The sequence below is a fragment of the Crinia signifera genome, chromosome 11, assembly GCF_055691185.1.
Source record: "Crinia signifera chromosome 11, ASM5569118v1, whole genome shotgun sequence".
Lineage (NCBI taxonomy): Eukaryota > Metazoa > Chordata > Amphibia > Anura > Myobatrachidae > Crinia > Crinia signifera.
This window is the reverse complement of record NC_139227.1, coordinates 58,777,968-58,803,403: the sequence shown is the minus strand read 5'-3', so window position 1 is coordinate 58,803,403 and position 25,436 is coordinate 58,777,968. Positions and strand designations below refer to the sequence as shown.

Below are 25,436 nucleotides of genomic sequence, written 5' to 3'. Positions count from 1 at the left end.
AGGAATGCAAATGTTACCGTCTAATCAATAGCGCTGGCACAAACCCTGTCTGAGCTCACTATATTCTGTCCAGAATACAGTCCAGGGGAGTAGAAGAGGAACAGAGAGAGTGTTTAGGATGCGCTTGAACTCTTATAGTGTCCAGGTAGAGTGGGGCAGTGAGGGTCATCATTGGTCAGAAGATCGGATGTCGCTTCTTTTGGATTGGTGCAGGGGAAAGCACCTAGGTCTCTTTGTCTGTGAAACCGGTTACATCTGGATCTTCCAGTTACACTGTCCTCATGGTGAAATGACCATTAAATATCTGATTGTTCCATAACTTTTTGCTGTTACAAGTTGCAAACTTTAAAACAGAACCGGAGCGCTGCGCATGAGAGACAGAACACACAGATGTGAAATATGTACAAGAAAGATTGTGTTTTACCATTTAAACTATGTGCTGCGGATTAAAACCATTTATCTATATTTTATTAGTATGTAAGTGTGGAATATGAATTTATGTGTATCGGTATGGCTGCGCACATGTTTCGCCTTATTATAAAACCTGGTTCCTATACTTTGTTTGCGTAACTCTCCGAACCAAGATGGCAACTCGACTTTGACAACCTTGACAGCTGGTTGAACCCTTGTGTACAGAGTACACCTTCGTACCTAAAGGATACCAATGACCTGCTTCTGAGGTTGCAGGAACTTGGTGAGTATTGCCTTGATTTATGCCTAGTCAGTGCTGATGTGGTCAGCCTCTATACCTGCATTCCCCATGATGCGTGGATGTTGGCAGTAGAGAAACTGATCACTGACAACCCACGCTTTTTGGGTTCCTCCATTCTGTTTTTTTCTCCTTACTTAAGTTAGTCCTAACAAGAAATTATTTCTTGTTTAATGACCAATTTTATGTAAAGCTGCTTGGTTGTGCGACGGGGTCGAATGTGGCCCCATCATAGGCCAACAGCTTTATTTGGGCACTAGAGACCAACTTATTTTTGCCATTAAGTAGGAGTGGCAACTTACGGCTTTTTGTTCGTTTTATTGACGACTTCTTGTTTGTCTGGGCGGGGCCTAAGCATGGTGTAATAGAAATACTCGATCACCAAAATGACTCTGGACATGTGGTGAAATTTACCTATGTTGCCAGCACGGAAACGGTCAATTTCCTTGACGTTAAAATCAAGTTCACCAATGACCTGATAGGCACTAGTCTGTTTGTCAAGGAAACTGACCGAAATTCAGTGCTGTTTACATAGCAGCTGCCACTCTTTGCCTTTGCGGCGTGGCTTACCGTTCTCACAGATGTTAAGGGTGTGCCGTATTACTAGCAACCCCGAGGAAACGGGAGAAGCCTCAGAAATAATGATAATGCGGTTTGCTGCACGGGGGTATTCAGTTAGAGAATTACAGGCTAAGGCTAAAGTTTTGGCTATTCCCAGGCACGATTGTTTGACTAAGAACAGGAATACTGATCTGAAGTCTTATAGAAACATTGTGCCTTGGATTACCAAATTCAGGACCCGCAGTAATAGTATCGGAAAAAGGGTAAAGCGGTTTTGGCCGATCATCAACACTGTCAAGGAAATCCCTGCGCTCGCAGGTGCCAGGCTGATGCCGGCTTATTCACGGAGTTTGAATCCCCATGATCACTTAGTGAAATTGGACGTTTCTGAATTATCCAAAAAAGCCATGCCCACGCATTTTCTTTCTAAACCTAATGGGTGTTACCGCTGTGTTGGATGCACCACATGTAGCTCGTTACTAACTGGCAATCATTTGGTGCATCCATACAGTGGTAAGAAATTTTATATCAAGCATGTCATCATTTATCCTACAAAATTTGTGGTGTACGTTATTTTTTTTTGTCCCTGTGGCTATCTATATGTGGGCAAAACGGACACCACACGAACGTATGGCCAATCATAGAACCATACGGGCGGCCATCGCAGCGGGTACGAGTCACCAGCCAGTGGCCTGTCACTGTGTGGAAGCCGGTCACACAGTTGCTAGCCTGCATACAAAACTTATTGATCACCTGCCGCCCCTTAAGAGAGGAGGTGATAGGAGAAAGTTATTGCTCCGCATGGAGAGTAGGTGGATAAGGAAGTTAGACACGCTTTCGCCCAGCGCCTGTAGAGTCTTTCAAACAGGACACATCTCCAAAAGGCAAGAACTGCATTTTGAATAATCCTAGACTCTGTACGAAGTACATTTGTTCATTTCTTAATCCAGCATTGACAGAACACTCTATTTGAAAATTCACCCAGATTTTAGATAAAACGGCTCAACGGGTCCTTTTCAAAAAACAAACAAACATGGAGCTGTCAATCAATTCTTAAATCTTTTAAAGGCATAACAATCTGAAACAAATAAGAGGCATCTACGTTGACACTACAATTGCAAGATACGTGTTAAAGTGACAGTGTACCTCTGATTTCTCACAAGAACCTAAACAAAATCGTCCCATTGTAGACACAGTCTACCCAACGAAAGTTGTTGGAACTAGTAGTTGTCATCTGCGAACCCCTGATGAAGTCCCATGTAGGGACGAAATGCATTGGGAAGATTCGTTTGCTACTCTGAAATATTAATAACACACCATTGAACCTTTTAGCAGTCTGGATAAACCACCTGTGTTGTGTGGAATAAGAGACTTTTATAATAAATGTATATGATTTTTGGACTTTATTTTGCTGGTCTTATAATTCACTACAAGGCTATGTTGATCTAATTACTAAGGTCAACAAAAGGGCGCCATCTTACAATATATATATATATATATATATATATCATTTATTTATTTACAGTTTCTTATATTAGATTCCGTTGCGCTTTACAATAGTAGACAGTGATAAGAAAAACTGGGCAACAACAGACAGACTTGGAGGTAGGAGGGCCCTGCTGCAAGCTTACAATCTATAGGGATATAGGGGGGGAACACAAGGACAGGCACCAGTAATAGCATAGCAGTTACAAGTCCAGAAGGGAAGCTATATAATACATAAGTGCCTCGGAGGGTTATGCATGTAGAACTTAAATATGATAGGCTTGCCTGAAGAGGTGAGTTTTCAGGGAACGCTTGAAAGTTTGGAAACTGGTGGATGAGTCTTAATGTGTGTGGAAGGGCATTCCATAGGATGGGAGCAGCCCGATGAAAGTCCTGTAATAGTGAATGGGAGCTGGTGATCCGTGCAGAAGAGAGACGCAGATCTTGTGTAGAGCGTAGTGGTCGAGATGGGAGATATTTTGTGATAAGTGCAGAGATATATGCTGGTGCAGTATGGTTAATAGCTTTATATGCAAATAGAAGTGTTTTATATTGAATACGGTAATATACAGGCAACCAATGGAGGGACTGGCAGAGCGGATCAGCAGACGATGAGCATCTTGCAAGGAAGATCAGCCTAGCAGCAGCATTTAAAATTGATTGCAGTGGTGAGAGTCTGTTCTTGGGAAGACCAGTTAGGAGACTATTGCAATAATCAATGCTGGATATATTGAGTGCATGGATAAGAGATTTGGTAGTGTCTTGTGTGAGATAGGGTCTTATTTTGGATATGTTTTTTAGATGCATGTAACCTGATTTGAAGACAGATTGAATGTGGGGAAGAAAGGACAGTTCAGTGTCGAGGATGACCCCTAAGCAACGAGCTTGTGGGGTAGGGTGGATTATCGAGTTGTCAACAGCGATGGAGATGTCAGGATGGTAACTGTTCTTAGTTGGCGGGAATATAAGTAATTCCGTTTTGGAAATATTGAGTTTGGGTTGGCGACAAGACATCCAAGATGAGATGGCAGAGAGACAATCAGAGACTCGACCCAAAACCACTGGTGACAACTCTGGGGTTGATAGATTGATTTGAGTATCATCAGCATACAAGTGATACTGAAATCCGAAAGAGCTGATTAGTTTGCCAAGAGAGGAGGTATATATTGAGAAAAGCAGAGGACCTAAGACTGAACCTTGCGGAACTCCGACTGACAGAGGTAATGAAGAGGAAGTAGAGTTAGAGAAGCAAACACTCAAAGAGAGATCAGATAGGTAAGATGTGAACCAGGAAAGGGCTGTATCATTAAGACCTAGGGAGTGTAGTGTTTGTAAGAGAAGAGTGTGATCGACGGTGTCAAATGCAGCAGAAAGATCAAGAAGAATAAGTAGTGAGTAATGGCCTTTAGACTTAGCCGTTACCAAATCATTCACCACTTTAGTCAGTGCTGTCTCAGTGGAGTGTTGAGAGCGAAAGCCTGACTGAAGTGGGTCTAATAGGGTGTTAAAGTTAAGAAAGTTTGTGAGGTGAGAGTAGACAAGTCTCTCCAGTAGCTTGGAGAGGCATGGGAGCTGAGATATAGGACGATAGTTAGGGAGAGAGTTAGGGTCAGAATTATGTTTTTTTAGAATAGGAGTTATCACTGCATGTTTGAGCAGAGAAGAAAAGTACCAGTAGTAAGAGAGAGATTGCAGATTTTAGTTAAGGTTGGAATAATCACAGGAGATAGATTTTTAATGACTTGCGCAGGTATAGGATCGAGAGGATAGGTAGTAGAGTAAGAGGATAAGAAGAGTGCGGATACTTCCTTTTTGTTTGTGGGCTCAAATGAAGAGAAAGTGCCAGAGGGTTCAGGTGAGAAAGAAAGAGGGTTAGAGGTTGTGGAAGAGCATACCATTTCATCTCGGATGTTAGCAATTTTGTCCTTAAAGTAGGAGGCAAGTTCTTGTGCACTGATGGTAGCTGGTGGGGGAGGAGGGGGAAGGTACAGAAGAGACTTAAATGTGTTAAAAAGTCTCTTAGGGTTGGTGGCATGAGAAGAGATGAGAGATTGGTAGTATGTTTGTTTGGCAGCGTCCAAAGCATTGCAGTAGCTAGTTTTATATGCGAGGAAATCAGTCATACTACGATATTTGCGCCATTGGCGTTCTACTTTTACGTGACTGATTTCGTAGTTGTCTTGTTGTCTTGATGTGCCACAGTTGGCATCTAAGCCTAAGTGGGGTGTAATGGGTAGCTGGAGCCACGTCATCAAGGGCTGTTTCAAGAGTCTGGTAGAGGTGGGAAACAGCAGAGTCAGGAGAGGTAAATGTAGAAATTAGTTAGACCTGTTGTTGCAGGGAGGTGGTAAGTTGTGGAAAATTAATAGCACTAGTATTTCTGCGGGTCTGAGTAGGCTTGCATGATTTCAGTGTCAGTGAGCTTGGGGTAATGGAGGAGAGTGAGAGGGTAATGAGATTGTGATCAGAGAGAGGGAAGGGAGTGTTAGTAAAATCAGAGACTGAGCACAGCCTGGTGAAAACAAGGTCGAGGCAGTGGCCTTCCTCATGAGTAGAGGAGTCAGACCACTGGGAGTGTATGTATATGTGTGTGTGTGTGTATGTGTATATATATATATGTATATATATATATATATATATATGTGTGCAGGCAGAGGCCCCACTTTGCATGTGTGTGTGCGGCCCTTAAATATTTGCTGTAACTGTTAAGAGCGACCCCCCCAGCCAAAATAGTTACCCACCCCTGCATTAGGTACTTGATCTTTTATGCTGATGACCTGCTGACAGAAAATGTAAAATCCATGTACAGATACACTCACCCGGCCCTAAGTTAGAAAGTATACTCACTAATGAAGTTGGAATTACCGTGGTAAAGGCCGAACTATAATCTACATATGATACATATAAAATTTGAGCAAAGGAACACTTTGAATCCAGATTAGCAAGAACGCGGTGTATTAAAATGAGCGCTGCATCGTCTGTAGATCTGTTTGCCTTATAGGCAAACTGATAGGGGTCCAAACCACATGGGATGTGTTTCTTTACATACTCTAATACCAATCTTTCAAATGCCTTCATAGAAAGGGATGTTAAAGCGTTTGGGCGATAATCGTTCAATAATTGATTTAAAACATTTGGGCACTGCATGTGTTAAGGGACAGATTAAAAATAAAAGTAAAAATACCAGCTGGCTGGGCTGCACATTCCTTTCCCCTGAATCCCATCGGGACCCGGAAGCTTCCCTAACATAGTCCTCACACAACACTGTCTTACAGACTCCTCCTCTAACTCTAGGGGCCCAAGTGACAAAAATGACTGTTTCAGAGGGTCTATCAAAACAGTCTGTACTTCGAGAGGGCGCGATGCTTCACCTGGTTCATGTAGTCTCCAGAATCCTGGGACATCAAACCACTCTTCTCTCACACCCAGTTCCTGTAGTCGCCCTATCCTGAGATATCAGGGCACTGTCATCTCTCTCCCCCTGGTCCTGTAGTCGCCCTATCCTGGATATCTGCAACTCTCCTTTCACCCTGTCCCTGTAGTCACCTTATTCCGATCCTCTCTCACCCCTGTTCCTGTCGTTGGCCTATCCCCGGATATTGGGCCACTCCTCTCTCACACCCCATTCCTGTAGTCACCCTATCCCCAGATACCGGGACACTCCTTTCTCACCCCATTCATGGGACATCAGGCCACCTCTCCTCTCTCACTCCATTCCTGTAGTTGCCTTTCTTATGATACTGGGATACTCTCCTCTCTCACCCTGTTCCTGTAGTTACTCAATCCTGGGATACCGGCACACGCTCCTCTTCCTTCACCTTGTTTATTTAGTCACCCTATCCTTGGATATCAGGCCACTCCTCTCTCAAACCCCATTCCTGAAGTCGCCCAATCCCAGGACATTGAGACACTCCTCTCTGTCCCCTGTTCCTATAGTTGCCCTCCTCTGGGACATCGGGCCACTCTCCTTTCTCACCCTGTTCCTGTAGTCGCCCTATACCCAGATATTGGGAAACTCCTCTCACCCCCTGTTCCTGTAGTCACCCTAACCCGGCACATTGGGACACTCTCCTCTGTCTTGCCCTGTTCCTGTAGTCGCCCTATCCCCAGATATCGGAACACTTTCCTCTCTCATCCCGTTCCTGTAGTCGCCCTTTTGCACAATATTGGGACACTCCTCTGTCACCCTGTTCCTGTAGTTGACCCATCTCCGGGTATTGGACCACTCTACTCTCAACCCATTCCTGTAGTTACTCTATCCCAGGATACCGGGACACTCTCCTTTCTCACCCTTTTCCTGTAGTTGCCCTATCCCCGGATAAAGGGCCACTCCTCTCTCACACCCCGTTCCTGTAGTCGCCTTATCCCCAAATAGGACACTTCTCTTGCCTCACCCAGTTCCTATATTCGCCCTATCACCGGATATCGGGCCACTCCTCTCTCACCCCTTTCCTGTAGTCTCCCTATCACCGAATACCGGACAATCTCCTCTCACCCCTTTTCTTATTTGTTTCCTGTGCTAGTGATAAGATGTTGCTGAGTAAGACCATTGAGAAGATGGAGGCTGACGTCAGTAAATGGAGGATGAAGTGCGAGGAGTTGAACAAGTCTCGTCAGGAAGTGGTCACGCAGGTAAATAAATGTATACGGCTGTAATATGCAAGAGTAATCCTGTCACCAGGGGGCGATCTCCTGCCTATAGCCGTGGAAATGCCAGTATAAGGCGGTCACTCTGGAGCATTTTCCTATTTGTATGTGGAAAATAGTGTGTTCTACAGACAATGGCGCCCTCATTATTATGTACTAAGGCTAGAGGCGATCTGGATGATGTATAATATATCATGGTACATAACGTGTACACATAGTGTGACAGGGAGGAGGTATCCTGTAATGGCTTTAGTGGGAAATAACTTTAAACACACAGAATTTAATAGGGATGTACACTTACAATAAAATAATGAATAACCGCATTATTTTATTATATTATTTTATTGTAAGTGTACATCCCTATTAAATTCTATGTGTGTTTAAAGTTATGCACTATGTAATCTCTATGTTTACCTTTTATATCCATTAATGAGGCTATGGAGGAGTGATAAGGAAATTGCGCATACTTTGAGCCACAGAAATCGGATGGGAAACGCTTATAAAAGGGTGGAGTGAATATCATTGGTGACATTTTTTGTTAATACATCCACCTTGGTGCTACTAACTTCTTTGGGAACCCTGCTAGCGCTTTATTACTCTGCTGTGGCCGGAGAGCCCAGCACACGTGGTTAATGGCCACCACGGCACTGAAGGGGTTAACTCTCCGTGCTGCGGTGCCATCCTGGACAATGGGCGCTTGGTGCCAAATTAAAAAATGTATTCGGTGGCTGCAGCGAAGTGGCAGAGATAACCCCTGGAATGCCAGGGGCAGGAGATGGCAGTGGTGCCACGCTGCCTCCGGGCGCTGGGGAGAGAGCCCCCAGCCAGCCCAGTGTGGAGGATCACCTGCAGCCAGGATGGCTTTCCTGGGCTCAAGGAGCCCAGTGCTGGGGCACCAGAACAAAGTAAAAAGCACATATTGTAAATGATATGTGCAGGCACTGAGCTGAGACTACATGTACCATGCTGCAGTGCTGCAGTTTAATGAAGCCTGTGCTGTGAACAGACTTAAAACAATGTATAACATTGTAAATGTATTTAAAATATGTTGTTTGTTTGTAGAGCCTGTGCAGTGCACATGCTCAGTGTGTACAGAGTAACACGTGTGCTTTAAATGTATTTTAACCCCTTGAGTGGTATGCCCGGAAATTTTCCGGGCTCAGCTGCGTTGCCGCAGCGGGCTGTCCCGGAAAATTTCCGGGCATACCACTACAGGAAAGACAGGGAAAATAGAAGGGGTGGGGGTGTGTGCCTATATGTAAATAATAACTTAACATCATGTGAGAAAAATATGAGCACAGACCTGGAAGAAGACAACTCGGAGACAGTGTGGGCAGAGATAACCGACAATAATAAAAAAACAAAATTATAATAGGGGTATGCTATAGACCACCAAATATAAACGAAAGGGAAGAGTCTCTTCTTTTAAACCAAATCAAACAAGCATCAAATCAGGGTCCGGTATTAATTATGGGGGATTTTAATTTACCCGACATTGATTGGGAAAACGAAACCGGTAAATCAGCAAGAAGCAATGGGTTCTCAAGCTTACTTAAAGACCAGTTTATTACACAAATGGTAGAAACTCCAACTCGTGATGAGGCACTCTTGGACTTAGTATTAACAAATAACCCAGACTTAGTTTCAAACACAAAAGTAATTGAACAATTAGGGAACAGTGATCACAATATGGTTTCACTGGAAATCAACTTTAGACAATTACATCAAAAAGGATCTGCAAAAATACTAAAATTCAGAAAAGCGAACTTTGAATTATTCAGGGAAGCCCTAACAGGAATTGGGTGGGAAACAGTTATGGAGGTAAAAAATGTAGAGGAAATGTGGGATACTCTAAAAAAGGTGCTTGATTCACTAACTATTGAATTCATTCCTAAAGTAACTAAGGGTAAATTCAACAAAAGAAAAGCCACCATGGTTGGACAAAAAAGTAAGGTCAGCTATTAACAATAGAACCAGAGCCTTTAAATTCTATAAAAATAACTTGAATGAGGAGGCGTTCGCAAAATACAAAGAATCAAACAAAACTTGTAAAGGGGTAATCAAAGCAGCTAAAATATTATATGAAGAGTGCATAGCCACTGAAAGCAAAACCAACCCAAAGAAGTTTTTTAAATACATAAATAGTAAACGTTTAATTAAGGAAAACATAGGCCCACTAACTGATACTACATAGTTACATAGTTACATAGTAGGTAAGGCTGAAAAAAGACTTGCGTCCATCTAGTTCAACCTGGTATAGTATACTAGTGGAAAAAGTGTTATATACTAGTGGAAAAAGTGTTACTGAGGACAAGGGAAAAGCAAAATTGTTAAATGAGTTCTTCTCATCAGTATTTACTAAGGGAGAGCAGACTGTGGAACGAACATTTACCACAAACGGGACAAATAAGCCAGATCTCATTGTGGATTTCACGCCGAAGGAAATAACACTGAGGCTAAGCAAACTCAAAACAATTAAATCACCAGGGCCAGATGGGATTCATCCGAGGGTATTAATGGAATTAAGGGATGAACTAGCTACCCCCCTACAATATATCTTTAGCAAGTCACTATCGTCAGGTATAGTACCAAAAGATTGGAGAATAGCAGAGGTAGTGCCAATATTCAAAAAAGGAAAAACGGAAGATCCCGCTAATTACAGACCCGTTAGTTTAACATCAATTGTGGGTAAACTATTTGAAGGATTTTTAAGAGATGGTATCCAGGAATATTTAGACCATCACCGTCTACTTAGTACTAACCAACATGGGTTCGTGAAAAATCGTTCATGCCAAACTAATCTACTAGGGTTCTATGAAGAGGTTAGCAAAAACCTTGATAATGGAAATGCTGTAGATGTGATTTTCCTAGATTTCGCTAAAGCATTTGATACTGTCCCACACAAGAGATTGATTAATAAAATGGAGAACCTAGGATTGGGTGAAAATATCTGCAGATGGGTAGGGAATTGGCTATGTAATAGAGAACAAAGAGTGGTTGTGAATGGTGCCGTATCAGATACGATACCGGTACTAAGTGGAGTGCCCCAGGGTTCGGTTTTGGGGCCCATTTTGTTTAACATTTTTATTAACGATATTGGGATAGGGTTACTCAGCAATGTATCCATCTTTGCGGACGATACAAAACTTAGCAAAGTCATCAAATCATCAGAAGACATCACCATGCTTCAAAATGATCTTGCAATTCTAGATGAGTGGGCAAAAAAATGGAAGATGATGTTCAATGTAGATAAATGTAAGGTTATGCACCTTGGGAAACACAACCAGTGTGCAAGTTACAACCTTAGCGGAGAGGAACTTGGTAATTCCATACTTGAAAAGGACCTAAGAGTCCAAATAGACAGCAAACTGGGATGTAGTGCCCATTGTAATGTAGCTACAAAAAAGGCCAACAAAATTCTGGCATGTATTAAGAGGGGAATGGAAACTAGGGACTCAAGGGTAATTATGCCACTGTATAAAGCATTGGTGAGACCTCACCTCGAGTACGGAGTGCAGTTCTGGGCCCCACACTATAAAAAGGACATCATAGAATTAGAAAAAGTCCAAAGGCGAGCAACAAAGCTTATAAGGGGAATGGAGAATTTAAGCTACGGGGAGAGATTAAGCAATTTGGGACTATTTACATTGGAAAAGAGACGTTTAAGGGGGGACATGCTCAACATGTACAAGTATATCAAGGGCCAATATAAGGAACTGTCACACACCCTCTTTTCTACTAGAAAGGAATCTAGGACACGAGGGCATGAGTATAGATTAGATGAAAAAAGATTTAATTCAGCTAGTAGAAAGAATTTCTTTACGGTCAGAACAGTCAAACTCTGGAACTCTCTTCCCAGAGAGGTGGTAACGGCTGGCTCATTAAATGCGTTCAAGGCAAAGTTGGACAAACATTTACTGGAGAAAAACATCCATGGGTACAAATAAGAAATATAATCTGTCTGTAAAATATCAGAACCTACCAGATCAGCAATGGATATCTATACCAGGTTGAACTAGATGGACGCAAGTCTTTATTCAGCCTTACCTACTATGTAACTATGTAACTAATATAGAATAGGTGTGCAGCACCTCTGGAGCACCCCCACACACACACACACACACAAATCCCCCAGTCGTGTCCCTCCCCCCGTCACCTTTCCTCCGACGATCGGTGCGCCGGAGGTCCCCTGTCCTGCCAGCCATCCCGTCACTCATGCCGTCGGCGGCAGGCTCGGGTATCGGAGCAGCTCAGGGGGACTCGGGAGCGCTCGCCTCAGGCACCCGAGTCCTTCCGAGCCGCGAACATCCCCCAGCCTTCCGCCAACATCACTGCTCAATGTGACAGGCGGCTGAGAGGGGTGAGAGCGGCAGCAGGGAAGCTCCGGCATACTAGCGCCGGAGGGGGGGGGGGAGGGACCTTCTAGCTTTCTGTGGTGGGTTTTGCTGGGGCAGGATAGGCTGCAAATCTCTGGAGCTCACGTCGGGGCAAGAGGTGTTCAGCTGGTCCCCTGGCAGGCTCCTGGAAGTATGTTTTGGAGGTAAACCTTCCCCCTAGCCAGACAGACCGGCACCTGGGTGATACCTGGCACCCGAGGTGGGTTGTGGCTCAGCGTAGTAAGCACTCCCCTCTGTCCATAAGGGTCAATGCTGAATGTGCATGTGCCCAGCACATGCACATCTCATGCACTTAAGCTGATTGGTTGAAGACCACAGGGTGTGCTTAATCCCTGTGGTAATGTGTATTGGAGTAGCATAAAATGAAGGATGCTGCCTGTGTAAAATTGTACATCTACCTGATCTGAATGCTGTAACATTATCTGTATGCTGTGCCTACTAGGGATCTAGGAGAGGGCTCTTTTAAGAGCTTCTATTTTAAGCAAATAAGCCATCTATTGCCCAAGTTGACTACTTTCATCTTGCGACCAACAAAATTACTGCAATAATTCAGTTCTCCGGCTGTTCTGGGTACAAGTATCCAGCGTCCTCCAAGTTCCGCTCTGCCAGCTACCGAAGCAGAGGCCTGGTCCGTGACCAGTGGGGAAGCCACTGACGCCAGTCGGGGAGTGTGTCAGCAGCGTGTCGACGCATACACCCCAGCAGGTAGTACTCAGGTGCCAGCGTTTGGGTCTGAGGAGGTATCCGTGGTTCCAGGCACCACGTAGGAGGAGTCTGGTGGTGTCAGCAGCGTTAGCAGTGGGCGGAGTCAGTAACAGGCGTTTACTGATGGCAACAGGGATTCCCTATTGGCCAGGTCCCATGAGACCAGGAACCGCTATCTGTGGACCCGAAGGGCGTAGCCAGAGTGCAAGGGCAGGCGTCCGGTCACATCTGCTATCTTTGGGTGCATGGTATGACACCTCAACATTGTTAATTTAGCAGCTGACAGGTTGTTGTGCGCAGAAGAGAATCAACTCCTTTTTGTCTATTTTTAGTGGGAAATGATCATTACGTGGGGATGTTACATTATGGGTAAGATGCTGCCACCATCAGATTCCTCCTAAGTGGTACCTAGAAACCACAGCCACCTGCTGTGTATGTGTCAACATGCTGCTTGCACACCTGGTTAGTGTTGGCTGGTTTGCCCCACTGGTCACTGACCATAGACCAGGCCTCTGCAGTGGCAGCTGGCAGAGGCCGGAGCTTGGAGACCCTGGGCTTGTACCAGGACAGGCGGAGATTGGGACTTTGTGTGTAGTCAATGATGTTTATTTCTCAGCATCTTAAACACGCCCTTCCTGTACAGTGGTAATTCTGTCTGGTAAGTGCCTGGGGCATGCACATGTAACATTGTCCCCCATGGACAGTAGGGATGGCCATCGTTGCCAGTGCCATCGATGGCAATTCTGCAACAATTCTGCAACAATTCTGCAACTGGCCATCGATAGTGCTTAACTGCGCAATGGATGACCAGCGATATTTTTATATATCGATGGTCATCCATTGTATTTGATTGATTGGCCTGCCAAATGAGCAGGTGTGACTGAGCTCCGGTACCCGGGCAGAGTCTCCCGGCCATGCTTACCGTAAAGTATGTCACTCAGTGCAACAGAGACCATGCTTACCGTATGTCACTCAGTGCAACATAGAGATCATGCTTACCATAAAGTATGTCGCTCAGTGCAACATAGAGACCATGCTTACAGTAAAGTATGTCACTCAGTGCAACAAAAAGACCATGCATACCAAGTATGTGTGGGTATGTATGTTACATGTATATGAAGGTAAACTGCTCTTACTATTTATTCATGGTGGTCTGGGGGGAATCCAGAGCTCTTTGTGCCCCCTCTCTGGTAAACGGAGTACCCTCTATTGTAGCCTCTTCCTGCAATGTAGCATGGACAACACAGCCAGCACAATGCCTTCAGTGTGCCCCAATGGACCTGCAGTCAGTGCCCAGAAAACCCTGCCAGGGTATCCTGACTGCCCATCTTGGAGCTTGGATTCAGGCTAGAGATAGTAGGCTGGGTCCTGGAAGTACCCCGTGGCAGACATGCTGGCACCACACAGGGAGGAAGCAGCCTCTGTGCTCTATATGTATGATCTGTGCAATCAGGAAAAGCTGTACTGCTGTGATTATCTGTATGGATTGTGGTATAATAGGTAGACAATCACTAGGTCGACCACTAAGGGTTAATACCTGAAAATGGTCGACATACCATAGGATGACATTGCAAAAAGTTTGACACGAGCTTAAGGTCAACATGGTTGACACCCACAAGGTCGACACAAGTTTTTAATGGTTTTTGGTGTCTGTCAACATATGTTAACATGGACACTATAAGTGTCCTGTGTCCCCCCGCATGGTTCGCTGCCCTCGGCACACTGTTATATTCTCACTGTATGCCCACTTGGATAGTACAGTATGAACCAAGTCGGTCTATACCAAAAAAAGTGAAAAACTTGTGTCGACCATGGCCATGTCAACCTTAAGCTTGTGTCGATCTTTCAATGCTGACGTATGTTATGTAGACCATTTCCAGGTGATGACCTAGTTACTGTTGGCCTAGACATGGTAGACCCAGGGACCCTATACCATCTCTATGTTCTACCTCTCTTGCAAAGGAAAGTTTTAGTTTGCGACTATTTGAGCAATACACATCTTGCCTCCAAAATGGCTGCCTTTGTATCCTGCAACTATAGGAGTGCCCTAAACAAAGGTAGCACTGAGAAGTCGCTGATACTAACTGTATGACAATCTTTCTGTAGCTCACCCTTCTCAGAGAGCGCCACCAAGACGAGCTGGGCCGGATATCTGAAGATCTACAAGATGAACTAGGGGTTCGTTCCAATATGGATAAGAAATTAGCAGAGCTCCGGGCTGAGGTAATACCTGTAACCAGTATTATTGGGGCTCCGGGCTGAGGTAATACCTGTAACCAGTATTATTGGGGCTGTAGGCTGAGGTAATACCTGTAACCAGTATTATTGGTGCTCCAGGCTGATGTAATGCCTGTAACCAGTATTATTGGGGCTCTAGGCTGAGGTAATACTTGTAACCAGCATTATTGGTGCTCCATGCTGAGGTAATACCTGTAACCAATATTATTGGTATTACCTGTTAATAGTATTATTAGTGCTCCGGGCTGAGGTAATACCTGTAACCAGTATTATTGGGGCTTTGGGCTGAGGCTCCCGTCTGTTAATGGTATTATTGGGGCTTTAGGCTGAGGCTCCTGTCTGTTAATGGTATTATTGGGGCTTTGGGCTGAGGCTCCCGTCTGTTAATGGTATTATTGGGGCTTTGGGCTGAGGCGCCAGCTTGATACCGGTATTATTTGGGTTTCGGGCTGAGGCACCCGCCTGTTACCGGTATTATTGGTGCTCCAGGCTGAGGTAATACCTGTAACCAGTATTATTGGGGCTGTGGGCTGAGGTAATACCTGTAACTAATATTATTGGGGCTCTAGGCTGAGGCTCCCATCTGTTACTGGTATTATTGTGGCTCCGGGGCTTCAGTGCCAGGCTTTTACAGGTAATATCAGGGTTTCGGGCTGAGGCACCCTCTTGTTAACTGTATTATTGGGCTTTCAAGCTGAGGCACCCGCCTGTTAAAGGTATTATTGGGGCTCTGGGCTGAGGTAATACCTGTAACTAGTACTTTTTGGTCTCTAGGCTGAGGCGCCTGTCTATTACTGGTATATTTGGGGCTCTGGGCTGAGGTGCCAGTCTGTTACCGGTATTGTGCGGGGTGAGCCGGCTTCCTCCCAGCGCTATAGAGGCTGCTAGAGTTGTTAGCTCAGCCCTGATTGGCTGAAAGCGTCTCCATGGAGACGAATCGGGCCAACCACGCTAACAGCCTCTAGCGCTGGGACATCGCTATAGAAGCTGTTAGCAGCGCCAGCGGAAGCCGAGCTGGCTGTGGAGGAGGGAGGCAGCGCTGGACCCTGGTGCGATAAGTATATTGTTGTAAAAGTGAGGTGTGTGTGTGTGTGTAATAAAGTTGTACTTTTGTGTGTGTGTTTTATTTTAACATTCTTTTTATAGGTGGACTACAAATCCCAATGTGCCCATTAATGCCCCGCATGCTGGGCATAACCAGCCCGGGGCTGGTTATGCTCAGAAGGGTGGACCTCCCTGCCATTTTTTTTTCATTTAATAAAAAAAAAGAAAAAAAACACACGTTCTCAAATTCACACCTTTTCATGACTAAAAATCGCACCATATTGCACTTTTTGCTGCGAATTCGCATATCATTTCAAAATATTTTGAAAAGTGCAATTTGGTGCAATTTTGGGACATGCGAAAAAAATCGTCCCCTATTACATTTTGCCCTGGATCTCTTCCTGGCTGTGGTTTGGCGTTCTTTTCCTCCATATCTTCGGAGCTGAAAGGAGTTTATACTGCAGACTACGGTGAGAGATCCCTCTGAGCAGTGCCTTTCCTGTGACAGCTGGGTCACAGAGAAGCTAACAGAGAAGTACACTGGGTACATTATTCTGTATAGCGCCTGACATTTTTGACCTGTGATTTTTTTTTATAATGACAGAAAGGTGTATTTCTGCTGGTGTGAAGGAGGGGGCTCTTGCCATGTTAATTGACTGCAGGTTTTGCAGGGTCAAATTAACCACTGAACAGATGGACCAGGGGGATTTGTGCCCTGCGTGTGATGCTGTTCCCAGTGGGCAGAGCAGTCAGAGCCTGCGTGGGCGGCTGCCCTGGGCAGATCTATGGCTGGCTTGGTACAGGCCCTTAATAGACCTTTCCAATTCTCCTAGATTATTTTCTTCCTCACAGCACTCTGTGAGCTCCCCTCCACCCTCTCAGGGAGACCCTGCCTTGTTGCAGGTTATGCAGCACACAGCACAAGGTGTGCATAAAATTGAAACAAGTTTCGTAGGGTACCTGCAGTTACCGCTACCAGACACCCCTTGTCTGAACCACCTCTCCTTAATCTTGATTCAGGTGAAGAGGAGGGTGAATGTGTTGAGGAGACTGGGGATAACAGGGGAGTTTGTGGATACCTCTACCCCTGGTGTGGAGGACTTAATTTTGGCTGTCCGCCAGGCTTTAAATTTGGCTGAAGTTGACACTGTTCAGCAGGAACAGGTTTTCAAAAGGCAGCGCAAGTCTGGGGTCACTTTCCCTACAAACAAAAGCATGTCGGACCTCCTGGGGGAGGCGTGGAGGACACCAGATCAAAAGGTTGTTATGCCTAAGAGGTTGGATACCTTTTACCCCATGCCGGAGCAACATGTAAAGTTGTCGGAAAAGGTTCCCTTAGATGATGCCCCGGTGGCCCATCTATCCAAGACCACAGCTCTACCTTATACAGGGAGGTGCGGCCTTTAAAGATTCTGTAGAGAAGAAGCTGGAAGGTTGCCGTAAAGCCATTTTTTAAGGGGTGGGGTTTACCCTATGTCCTATTATGGTGTCGGCCTCGGTCTAAAGGACCATGATGTTGTGGGCGGACACATTGTGTAGTCAGTTTATGCCTGATTCTGATCCTGAATTGTTTTCCTTAGTGGAAAAATTAAAATGTGCTGCAGAATATGTGTGTGAAGGTGGACAAGAGGGAGTCAAGATGGCGGTCAAGGTGTCGGCCATTTCCATTACGGCTTGGAGAGCTCTGTGGCTCAAAGCCTGGGAGGCGGATAGTGACTCCAAGAAGTCACTTGAGGCCTTAGCATGTAAAGGAAAAGTCCTTTTGATGCCGAGTTGGAGGCCTTAATTAAACAGGCTTTGGGGGGAAAGAGTTCTATCACAGCAAGGTGGTTCTCGCTTTGGGGCTTTTCATCCTTTCGGGGTGGTGCATCTGGCAGAGGATAAACCGGTAGGGGGAAGTTTCCCGCTAATAGGGGAAAGTCTCCCAAGTCCCGTTTTGGTGCTTTCGCCAAGAAACATTCTTCCAAGCCAGAGGATAAATCAATGGCATGACGGCGTGTGAACTTCCTATTCTGGGACCAGTGTAGGGGTTTGCCTCCTGCAGTTTCAGGGCACCTGGTTAAAGTCTATGCAGGATCCTTGGGTGAGGGCTGTAATATCTCAAGGTTACAGGATAAACTTAAGAGGATCCTCCAAACTATTTGTCCTTACCCCTTTGCCTCGGGAGGCAGTGGGGTCTCTCTCTCACAACGGAGTGGTGATCCCAGTGCCCACACAGGACCGTCGCAAGGGATTGAATTCCACTCTGTTCATGGTCACCAAACCAGTTGGGTCTTTCAGACCCATCCTAAATTTGAAATCCTTAAACAAACATCTGTGGTGGATAATTTCAGGATGGAGTCTCTAAGATCAGTGTTGCTGAGCATGGAGCCGGGAGAATATTTGGCCTCATATAGACATTCAGGACCCATATATTCATGTACCTACTTTGAAAGAACATCAATCTCTGCTTCGTTTTTGCAGTGGGCTCACAGCATTGGCAATTTCAGGCCCTTCCATTTTTGCTGGCAATGGCTCTGAGAGTTTACCAAAGTGATGGTGGTCATGGCGGCATCACTCAGGATGTGGGGAATAGTGGTTATTCCAGGATGACCTCCTGTTCAAGGTCGGGTTGGAGGAGCTGTTACAGTAGGGGCGGGGAACCTTTTTTTCTTACAAGGGCCATTTGTAATGGATAAAATCCTTCCAGTTGATATTATCAAAATTAGCAACTTCAAAAGTACCACCTCACGCAAGACTCTTCCTTGTCCCGTGCAGACGGGTGGTTGGGTGGACCAGACTAACTGGCTACGGGGGCCGATTACGGCCCGCGGGCCGGAGGTACCCCACCCCTGTGTTACAGGAACATCTCAGAGTACTGATCAGTTTTCTTCAGGATCACGGGTGGATTCTGAATTTCAGAAAGTCTCACCTGAAGCCGACCCAGAAATTACAGTTTTTGGGGGTAGTCCTGGACACTCACTTGCACCGAGTGTTTCTTCCAGGGGTGTTCGGCTACTAGTCTTGTCGCTACTCCAGGCTTCAGGTCCATCCATCTGGATGTGCCTAAAGCTGTTGGGCAAGATGGTAGCCACTTTCGAAACCCTGCAATATGCGATGTTCCATTCAAGGGTATTCCAGTGGAACATCCTGACCTCTTGGGGGACACAAATACCATGAATCAGGCAAGGATTTCTTTGACACAGGAGACAAGGGATTCCTGGTTGTGGTGGAGGGATTTGGAGACTCTGCAGATAGGTTGGTCTCTGCTGCTGTTCTACATCTCAGGCTCCCATTTAGAATCTGTTCTTCCGATAAATATCTTGGAGCTCAGAGCAGTTCTGAAAGTGGTTTTACAAGCAGAGGACATTTTAATGGGTTTACCAGTGAGGATTCAGTCAGACAATGCTACGATATTCATCCCGGGAGTCCAGAATGTGGAGGCAGACTTCCTCAGCAGGTCAGACTGGCTGGAGGGAGAATGGGCCTTACATCCGGAGGTGTTCCGGGATCTCACGGTGCGCTGGGGGCTCCCGGAGGTAGACTTAATGGCATTGAGACACAATTGTCAGGTTCTGATGTCTTGCTCATGGACCAGAGATCCGACGGCGTGGGCCGTGGATGTCTTTCCTTCTTTTCCCATGATTGCTCGGGTCCTCAAGAGCATTCGAGTTCAGGGCTCCCAGGTCATTCTGGTGGCACCGGATTGGCCCAGGAGGTCCTGGTATTGAGACATACTCAGCTGGCGCCTCCTTGGCGCCTTCCTCTGCATCCAGATCTGCTTTGTTAAGGCTTGTTGTTTCATCAGGACCTAGCTCATCTAAATTTGACAGCGTGGCTTTTGAAGTCTCATGGCTGAAGAAAAAAAGGGCTTTCGGATGCTGTGATTCAGACTATGCTGAAGGCTAGGAAGCACTGTCTCAGCGGCCAATTACCATAGGGTCTGGAAGATTTACATCAGATGGTGTGAGAAACAGAAAGTAGACACTTCTAGATTTAAATTGGCTAGGCTTTGGAATTTTCTCCAGGATGGGTTCTCGGCGGGGTTGAAACTTTCCACCTTATCTATTTTCTTTCAAAAGAGGGTGGCTCTTTTACCAAAGGTTGAATGTTTCCTTCAAGGGGTGGTGCACATTAGACATCCTTAACGTCAGCCGGTAGCCCCGTGGGATTTATTCCTGGTGCTTTCTGTTTTGCAGAAGCATATTTTTGAACCGTACAATCGGCGGATTTGAAGTTCCTTTTATGGAAACTGGCCTTTCTGCTGGCTATTGCTTCAGCCAGGATAGTCTCAGATTTGGGGGCTTTATACTGTAAGCTTCCCTTTCTAGTGTTTCATGATGATAGGGCTGTTCTCCGTACGGTGCCTACGGTTTATTTATTTATTTATTTTAAATTTCCACTTTATTTTTTTAAATAAAACATATATAATAAAATATCATAGTACATTTCTTTTTTCATTTTACACAGGTGACATCCTTAATTACATACTTTTCATGTCGTCGTGTGAGCTCTACCAGTCCCTCCAGTTAATTTTCCTTAATCTACTTCTTAATCTCCCTTCCCTATTTATCTAGTGTTTACTCTTGTGATTATTCATTTTATTCCGTGAAAAGAAAAAAACAAGAAATCCTCTATTTACTTAATGCTGTGTTTATTTATCTAAATTTAACTATACTCGTGTGCCTATTCATCCTATTCTATAAACTGTATCCTCTTATTTGCTTAATTCTGTGTTTGTTTCTTTATTTATATAAATAATGTGAGGATAAACTTGTGTAAATAAAATAAACACAACCTTTCTATAAGGGCCACAGAGCTCACTCTGTGATTTCCAATTCAATAACCTCACCCAGACATAAAAAAAAGACATTACATAATAATATAATAAAAAAGACACTTATGTAAACCTCCTGTTAGTTAAACACTTAGGACAATTAGCATTGTCTCTGCCTCCAATCCTATATAATAATTCTGACGTCATATACGTTCTATGCATAACATACAGTTGAACTTGATGAAATCTTGCCTGATTTGTTGCCTATCTTATATCTGCCAGGGCCCCCTTCCAGTCTTCCCCCGATTTATATTTCCAACATCAGCCTCTCATTTAGTTCTCAATTCTGATAGACTATCTTTGTGGAGTTCCTGGCTGAGGGCCCTGTAGATGAAGGAAACCTCATGCCTTTTTGGGCATCTTTTCAATAGTTTTTTTGTGGGAGAGGGTTCCAGATTTGGTTTTCCTCCATCAAATTGGGCATTACAGGCATGTCGTAATTGTATATAACTATATAGATATTTATTGGGGACTGCGTGTTCCAGTTTTAATGCCTGGAAAGATCTAAATCCCTCATTTTCATATAATTGCCCCAACTCTAATATTCCCTTTTCCCCCCATATCTTCTTCACCTGCAGGCTCTTTAATTCCTTCAGACCTCTAGCATTATGCAAAGGCATTTCAGGGTCCAATCCCTGACTCCCTAACAGCCCTTCCGCCTGTTTCCATATCAGCATAGCCTGCTTTATTAGTGGAGGCCATTTCCGTCTCATGTTACCACTCAGTAACATCTGTAATGGCGTGTGTCCTGGTGATATGCATTTACCATCTCCATGATTAAGTCATCTTTATTCCCTTCTTGCACCCACGTTTTTAAATGGGCCGTTTGCACTGAAAGATAATACAGCCAGAAGTTTGGGAACACCAGTACGCCCTCTTCCTTCTGTCTGGTTACTGTGTCTAATTTTAATCTGGTTCTTTTATTGCTCCAAACCAGAGAGGAGATTAACCCCTCTATAACTCTAAATATTCTACGCGGAAGGTATACTGGGGAATGTTGCAGAATGTACAATAACTTTGGCTGCACAATCATTTTAACCAAACTAACCCGCCCAGTCAAGGTTAAAGGAAGCCTGCCCCAAACATCAATTTTATATACTCAATTTGAGGTGTTATATTTAGGGGTTCGAACTTCACGATGTCCCTTCATACCCATATCCCCAAATACTGGAACTCTTCCACCCATTTCAAAGGGGCTGGGGCGACCTCTGCCGGGGGACACGGACCCTCCATGGGTAATATCCAGGACTTGTTCCAGTTGATCCTCAAGCCCGAGTATCTCCCTCCACTACCTCCATCATACCAGGCACTGCCTCTAGGTGGTTATTTACAAATAGGAGGATATCATCAGCATACAGAGCAATGCGGTCCTCCTGCATTCCTATATTCAATCCCCTAATTATTGGGCTTTCCCTTATGAGGCCTGCCAAAGGCTCAATGGCGATGGCGAAGAATCCTGGAGACATCGGGCAACCTTGTCGCGTACCCCTTTCCACCTTAAAACTGGGAGAAATGTAATTATTAACTGATACTCTTGCAGCCGGAGACTCCTACAATAGTTTTGTCCATTTGATAAAAACTGGGCCTATTCCTATCTATTTTATAACCTCCCACATGTATTCCCATTCTATTGAATCAAAGGCGTTGCCGGCATCAAGAGATATTACCGCCGCCTTCTGCTCGACACTGTGCTGAGTCTGCAAATGCAAGAATAATCTTCCTTAATTAGATGTTGTAGACCTCCCTGGCATAAAGCCAGTTTGGTCCCTATGTATCACTTCATTTATAACCCGGTTTAATCTTGTGGCGAGTACTTTGGCCAGGATTTTCACATTGTTGGTTAATAGTGAAATAGGCCTATAGGACTCCACCAATTTGGGATCTTTGTCCTTTTTTAACAATACTATTATTAATGCCTCTGACATGGATTTTGGCAGTTTCTTATTTTCATAGAGTTCATTAATTACCGTCAGGAATCTAGGGGAGAAGAATTTACTATATTATTTATACAATTCCTGGGGTATCCCATCTATCCCTGGGGCTTTCCCTCCTGGAATTGTCGCTATTGCCGCTTCTATCTCTATTAGAGTTATGGGGGAGTCTAATCTTTCCCTAGACTTGTCAGAGAGGGTTGGGTGTTTTATAGCTGTTAAATAATTTTCAGTTGCTTTTGAGGTATATATCTGATGGAACCTATATAGTTGGTGATAAAATTGCCTACATTTTTCTACTATTTCTGAGGTCTGGAGAACTGAGCTCCCATTTTCATCTATCATTTCTGTTACTATATTTGCTGATCTATCCTGCCTTGCTATACCTGCTAGGAAGGTTCCAGGCCTATCCCCCTCTGAATATCTAAGGTGTCCTGCAAATAGTTCCCTTCCTTTCCTTTTCAGATAGACACCGTCGCCATGCCTCTTGAGCTTCCCTCCAACTTGTTTTATTCTCTTCTTTATTATCTTTTAGATATTCTAGTTCTAAATTACTGCATTCAGCTTCTAATTTCTTTTCCTTCTCTCAGAACTCGGCCTTTAGGCCAGCTATTTCTCTAATAAGCGTTCCTCTTATACTTGCTTTAAAAGCATCCCATATATACTCGATTGATGCTGAGCCATTATTAATCTTGAAAAATTTGAGCCACATCGCTTCCAATTTCTCCCCTGATTCTAATCGTGTCAGCCAAAATACATTCATTTTCCAAAATGAAAATCCTTTTTTATCCCCTAAGTCTACTTTTAGCATCAATGGGGAGTGGTCTGATATCCCCCTTGTTAGATACTTAGCTTCCTGTACATGTGGAATCAGGTTCTCAGAGACCAGGGCTAGGTCTATTCTTGAAAATGAACTGTAAGTACTAGAGAAGCATGAAAATTGTTGTACCCCTGGGATCTTTCCCTCCACGCATCCCTCAATCCCATTTCTTCTACCATTTCGGCAAACCCAGTTTTTTTGTATTTTCCCCCGGTGTTTCTAGTGCTTTTTTTATCCAGGGCTGGGTCCATGATGTTATTAAAATCTAACAATAATATGACCGGTAGGCTAGGATACAGTGCTATAAATTCATCTGCCATCTTCAACACCTCCCCTCACCTTCACTCCGGCGTTGGCATGCCGGAGCTCCCCTACCGCCGCTGTCCTCCCCCCCGAGCCGCCCCGAACATCCCTGAAGCCTGCCGCCTGTCAATTACTAGTACTAATGGGGGCAGGGGAGCTCCGGCGTACAATCGCCAGAGCTGAGACGAGGTGAGGGGAGGGGATGGGACAGTAGAACGGCCACTGGGGGGGTGCCCGGACAGGTGATGCGCCAGTGGTGCCCACCTGGATACCACTGGCGCACACCTTCATTTTAGTGGTATGCCCGTAATTTTTTGGGACAGCCCGCTGCGGCAGCCCGGAATTTCCGGGCATACCACTCAAGTGGTTAATAAATACGTATCTTCCCCATTGGTCTTTTTACACTTTATCCGCATTGAAGGGAATACCCCTTCGTACCAATACCGAAACTCCCCTAGAGGCAGAGGTATAATTTGAATGGTATTCCCACCCTATCCAGGGTTTTTTGAATGCCTGTACCTTACCCCCTACCAAGTGGGTCTCTTGTAAACATATTATATCTGCTTCACAAAAAAAATAATAATAATAGGCAGAAACTACAACATCTTAAGGCAAGACAATCTGTTAGCTGAAGTTATTCCCGATAGACCTCTTTTTGTGTTCAAAAAGAACAAAACACTGAAAAACCTAATAGTACCTAGTATGCTGAAAACATTGGACACACAACCATCGGAATTCCAGTCCTCAATGTGGCTTGGTCCCAAACCAAAGGGTTTCTTCAGATGCGGTGCAACTAAATGTACAACATGCACGCACATTAAAACAAAATCCTACCTTACCATAGAAGACAAGGACGGAAATAAGATCAATATAGATAGCTATATAAATTGTAACACAGAATATGCTATATATATGCTGAGCTGCCCCTGTCAATTTAAATACATAGGTCGTACAACCATAAAAATAAAAACCCGATTTATGGAACATAGAAGGAATATAGTAAAACATGTCCTATCACACAGCGTATCTCGACACTTTCACGAAAATCACTCAGGTAACCCTATGGGGTTACAACTCCTGGGACTGGAGCATATTCAGAAAATCATTTGAGGGGGGGGATCGCTTCGGACAACTGTGTAGACAGGAAGTCTACTGGATGTTCCGAATGCAAACCATCTACCCTGACGGACTGAATGAGGCCCTAGAACTTAATACCATCATCTGATCCTATGACTTACTATTTACATGTCTCTCCTCACCCTTTTTCATAATTGAACCTACCTGAAGAACTCCATCCCAAGAAATCCCCAAACCAAACGAACTGCTCCCCTCTCTTCTCTTTCCCACTTCTTCCTTTTTTTCCCATTGGATTTAATAATAATTTTTACGAATACATATTTATGTCATGTACCTGTTTTATTGCTATGTGAAAAATCCTTTGTCTGCTTCTATGTATATTATATACTTATGAAAATATATGCGCCCCTTCTATATATAGATCTGCCATGGAAACTAAATATTTCTCTCTAAATATCTGCAACACCTAGGTTATAAGATGTTTCCACATCAATATGTATACCCTCTTTTGTAATTTATGTATTTATTTGTTATCCATTATTGATTAACCTCAGCAGTATTATTATCATTATTCAAGTCACTACCTTTACCTGTTGCGATTTTTCAGTTTTACCTATGCCCAGGACCAAAATGGTTCCCTCCCCTTTATATACAGAGATAAAAATTGCAGGTGCCCTCTTTCAAAATGGCCACCGCTGTCTCA

General features: G+C 44.4%; 1 protein-coding gene across 7 annotated transcripts in view; it reads left to right on the top strand.

Annotated features, from left to right (window-relative positions):
• CCDC102A (coiled-coil domain containing 102A) overlaps positions 1–25,436 on the top strand; it is a 102,226-nt gene that overhangs the window by 51,566 nt on the left and 25,224 nt on the right. For all 7 annotated transcript variants that reach the window (XM_083164869.1, XM_083164870.1, XM_083164875.1 and 4 more), the window contains 2 exons: positions 7,279–7,387; positions 14,611–14,727. In XM_083164869.1, coding sequence (XP_083020995.1) covers positions 7,279–7,387; positions 14,611–14,727 — 226 coding nt within the window. The remainder of the gene's footprint in view (positions 1–7,278; positions 7,388–14,610; positions 14,728–25,436) is intronic.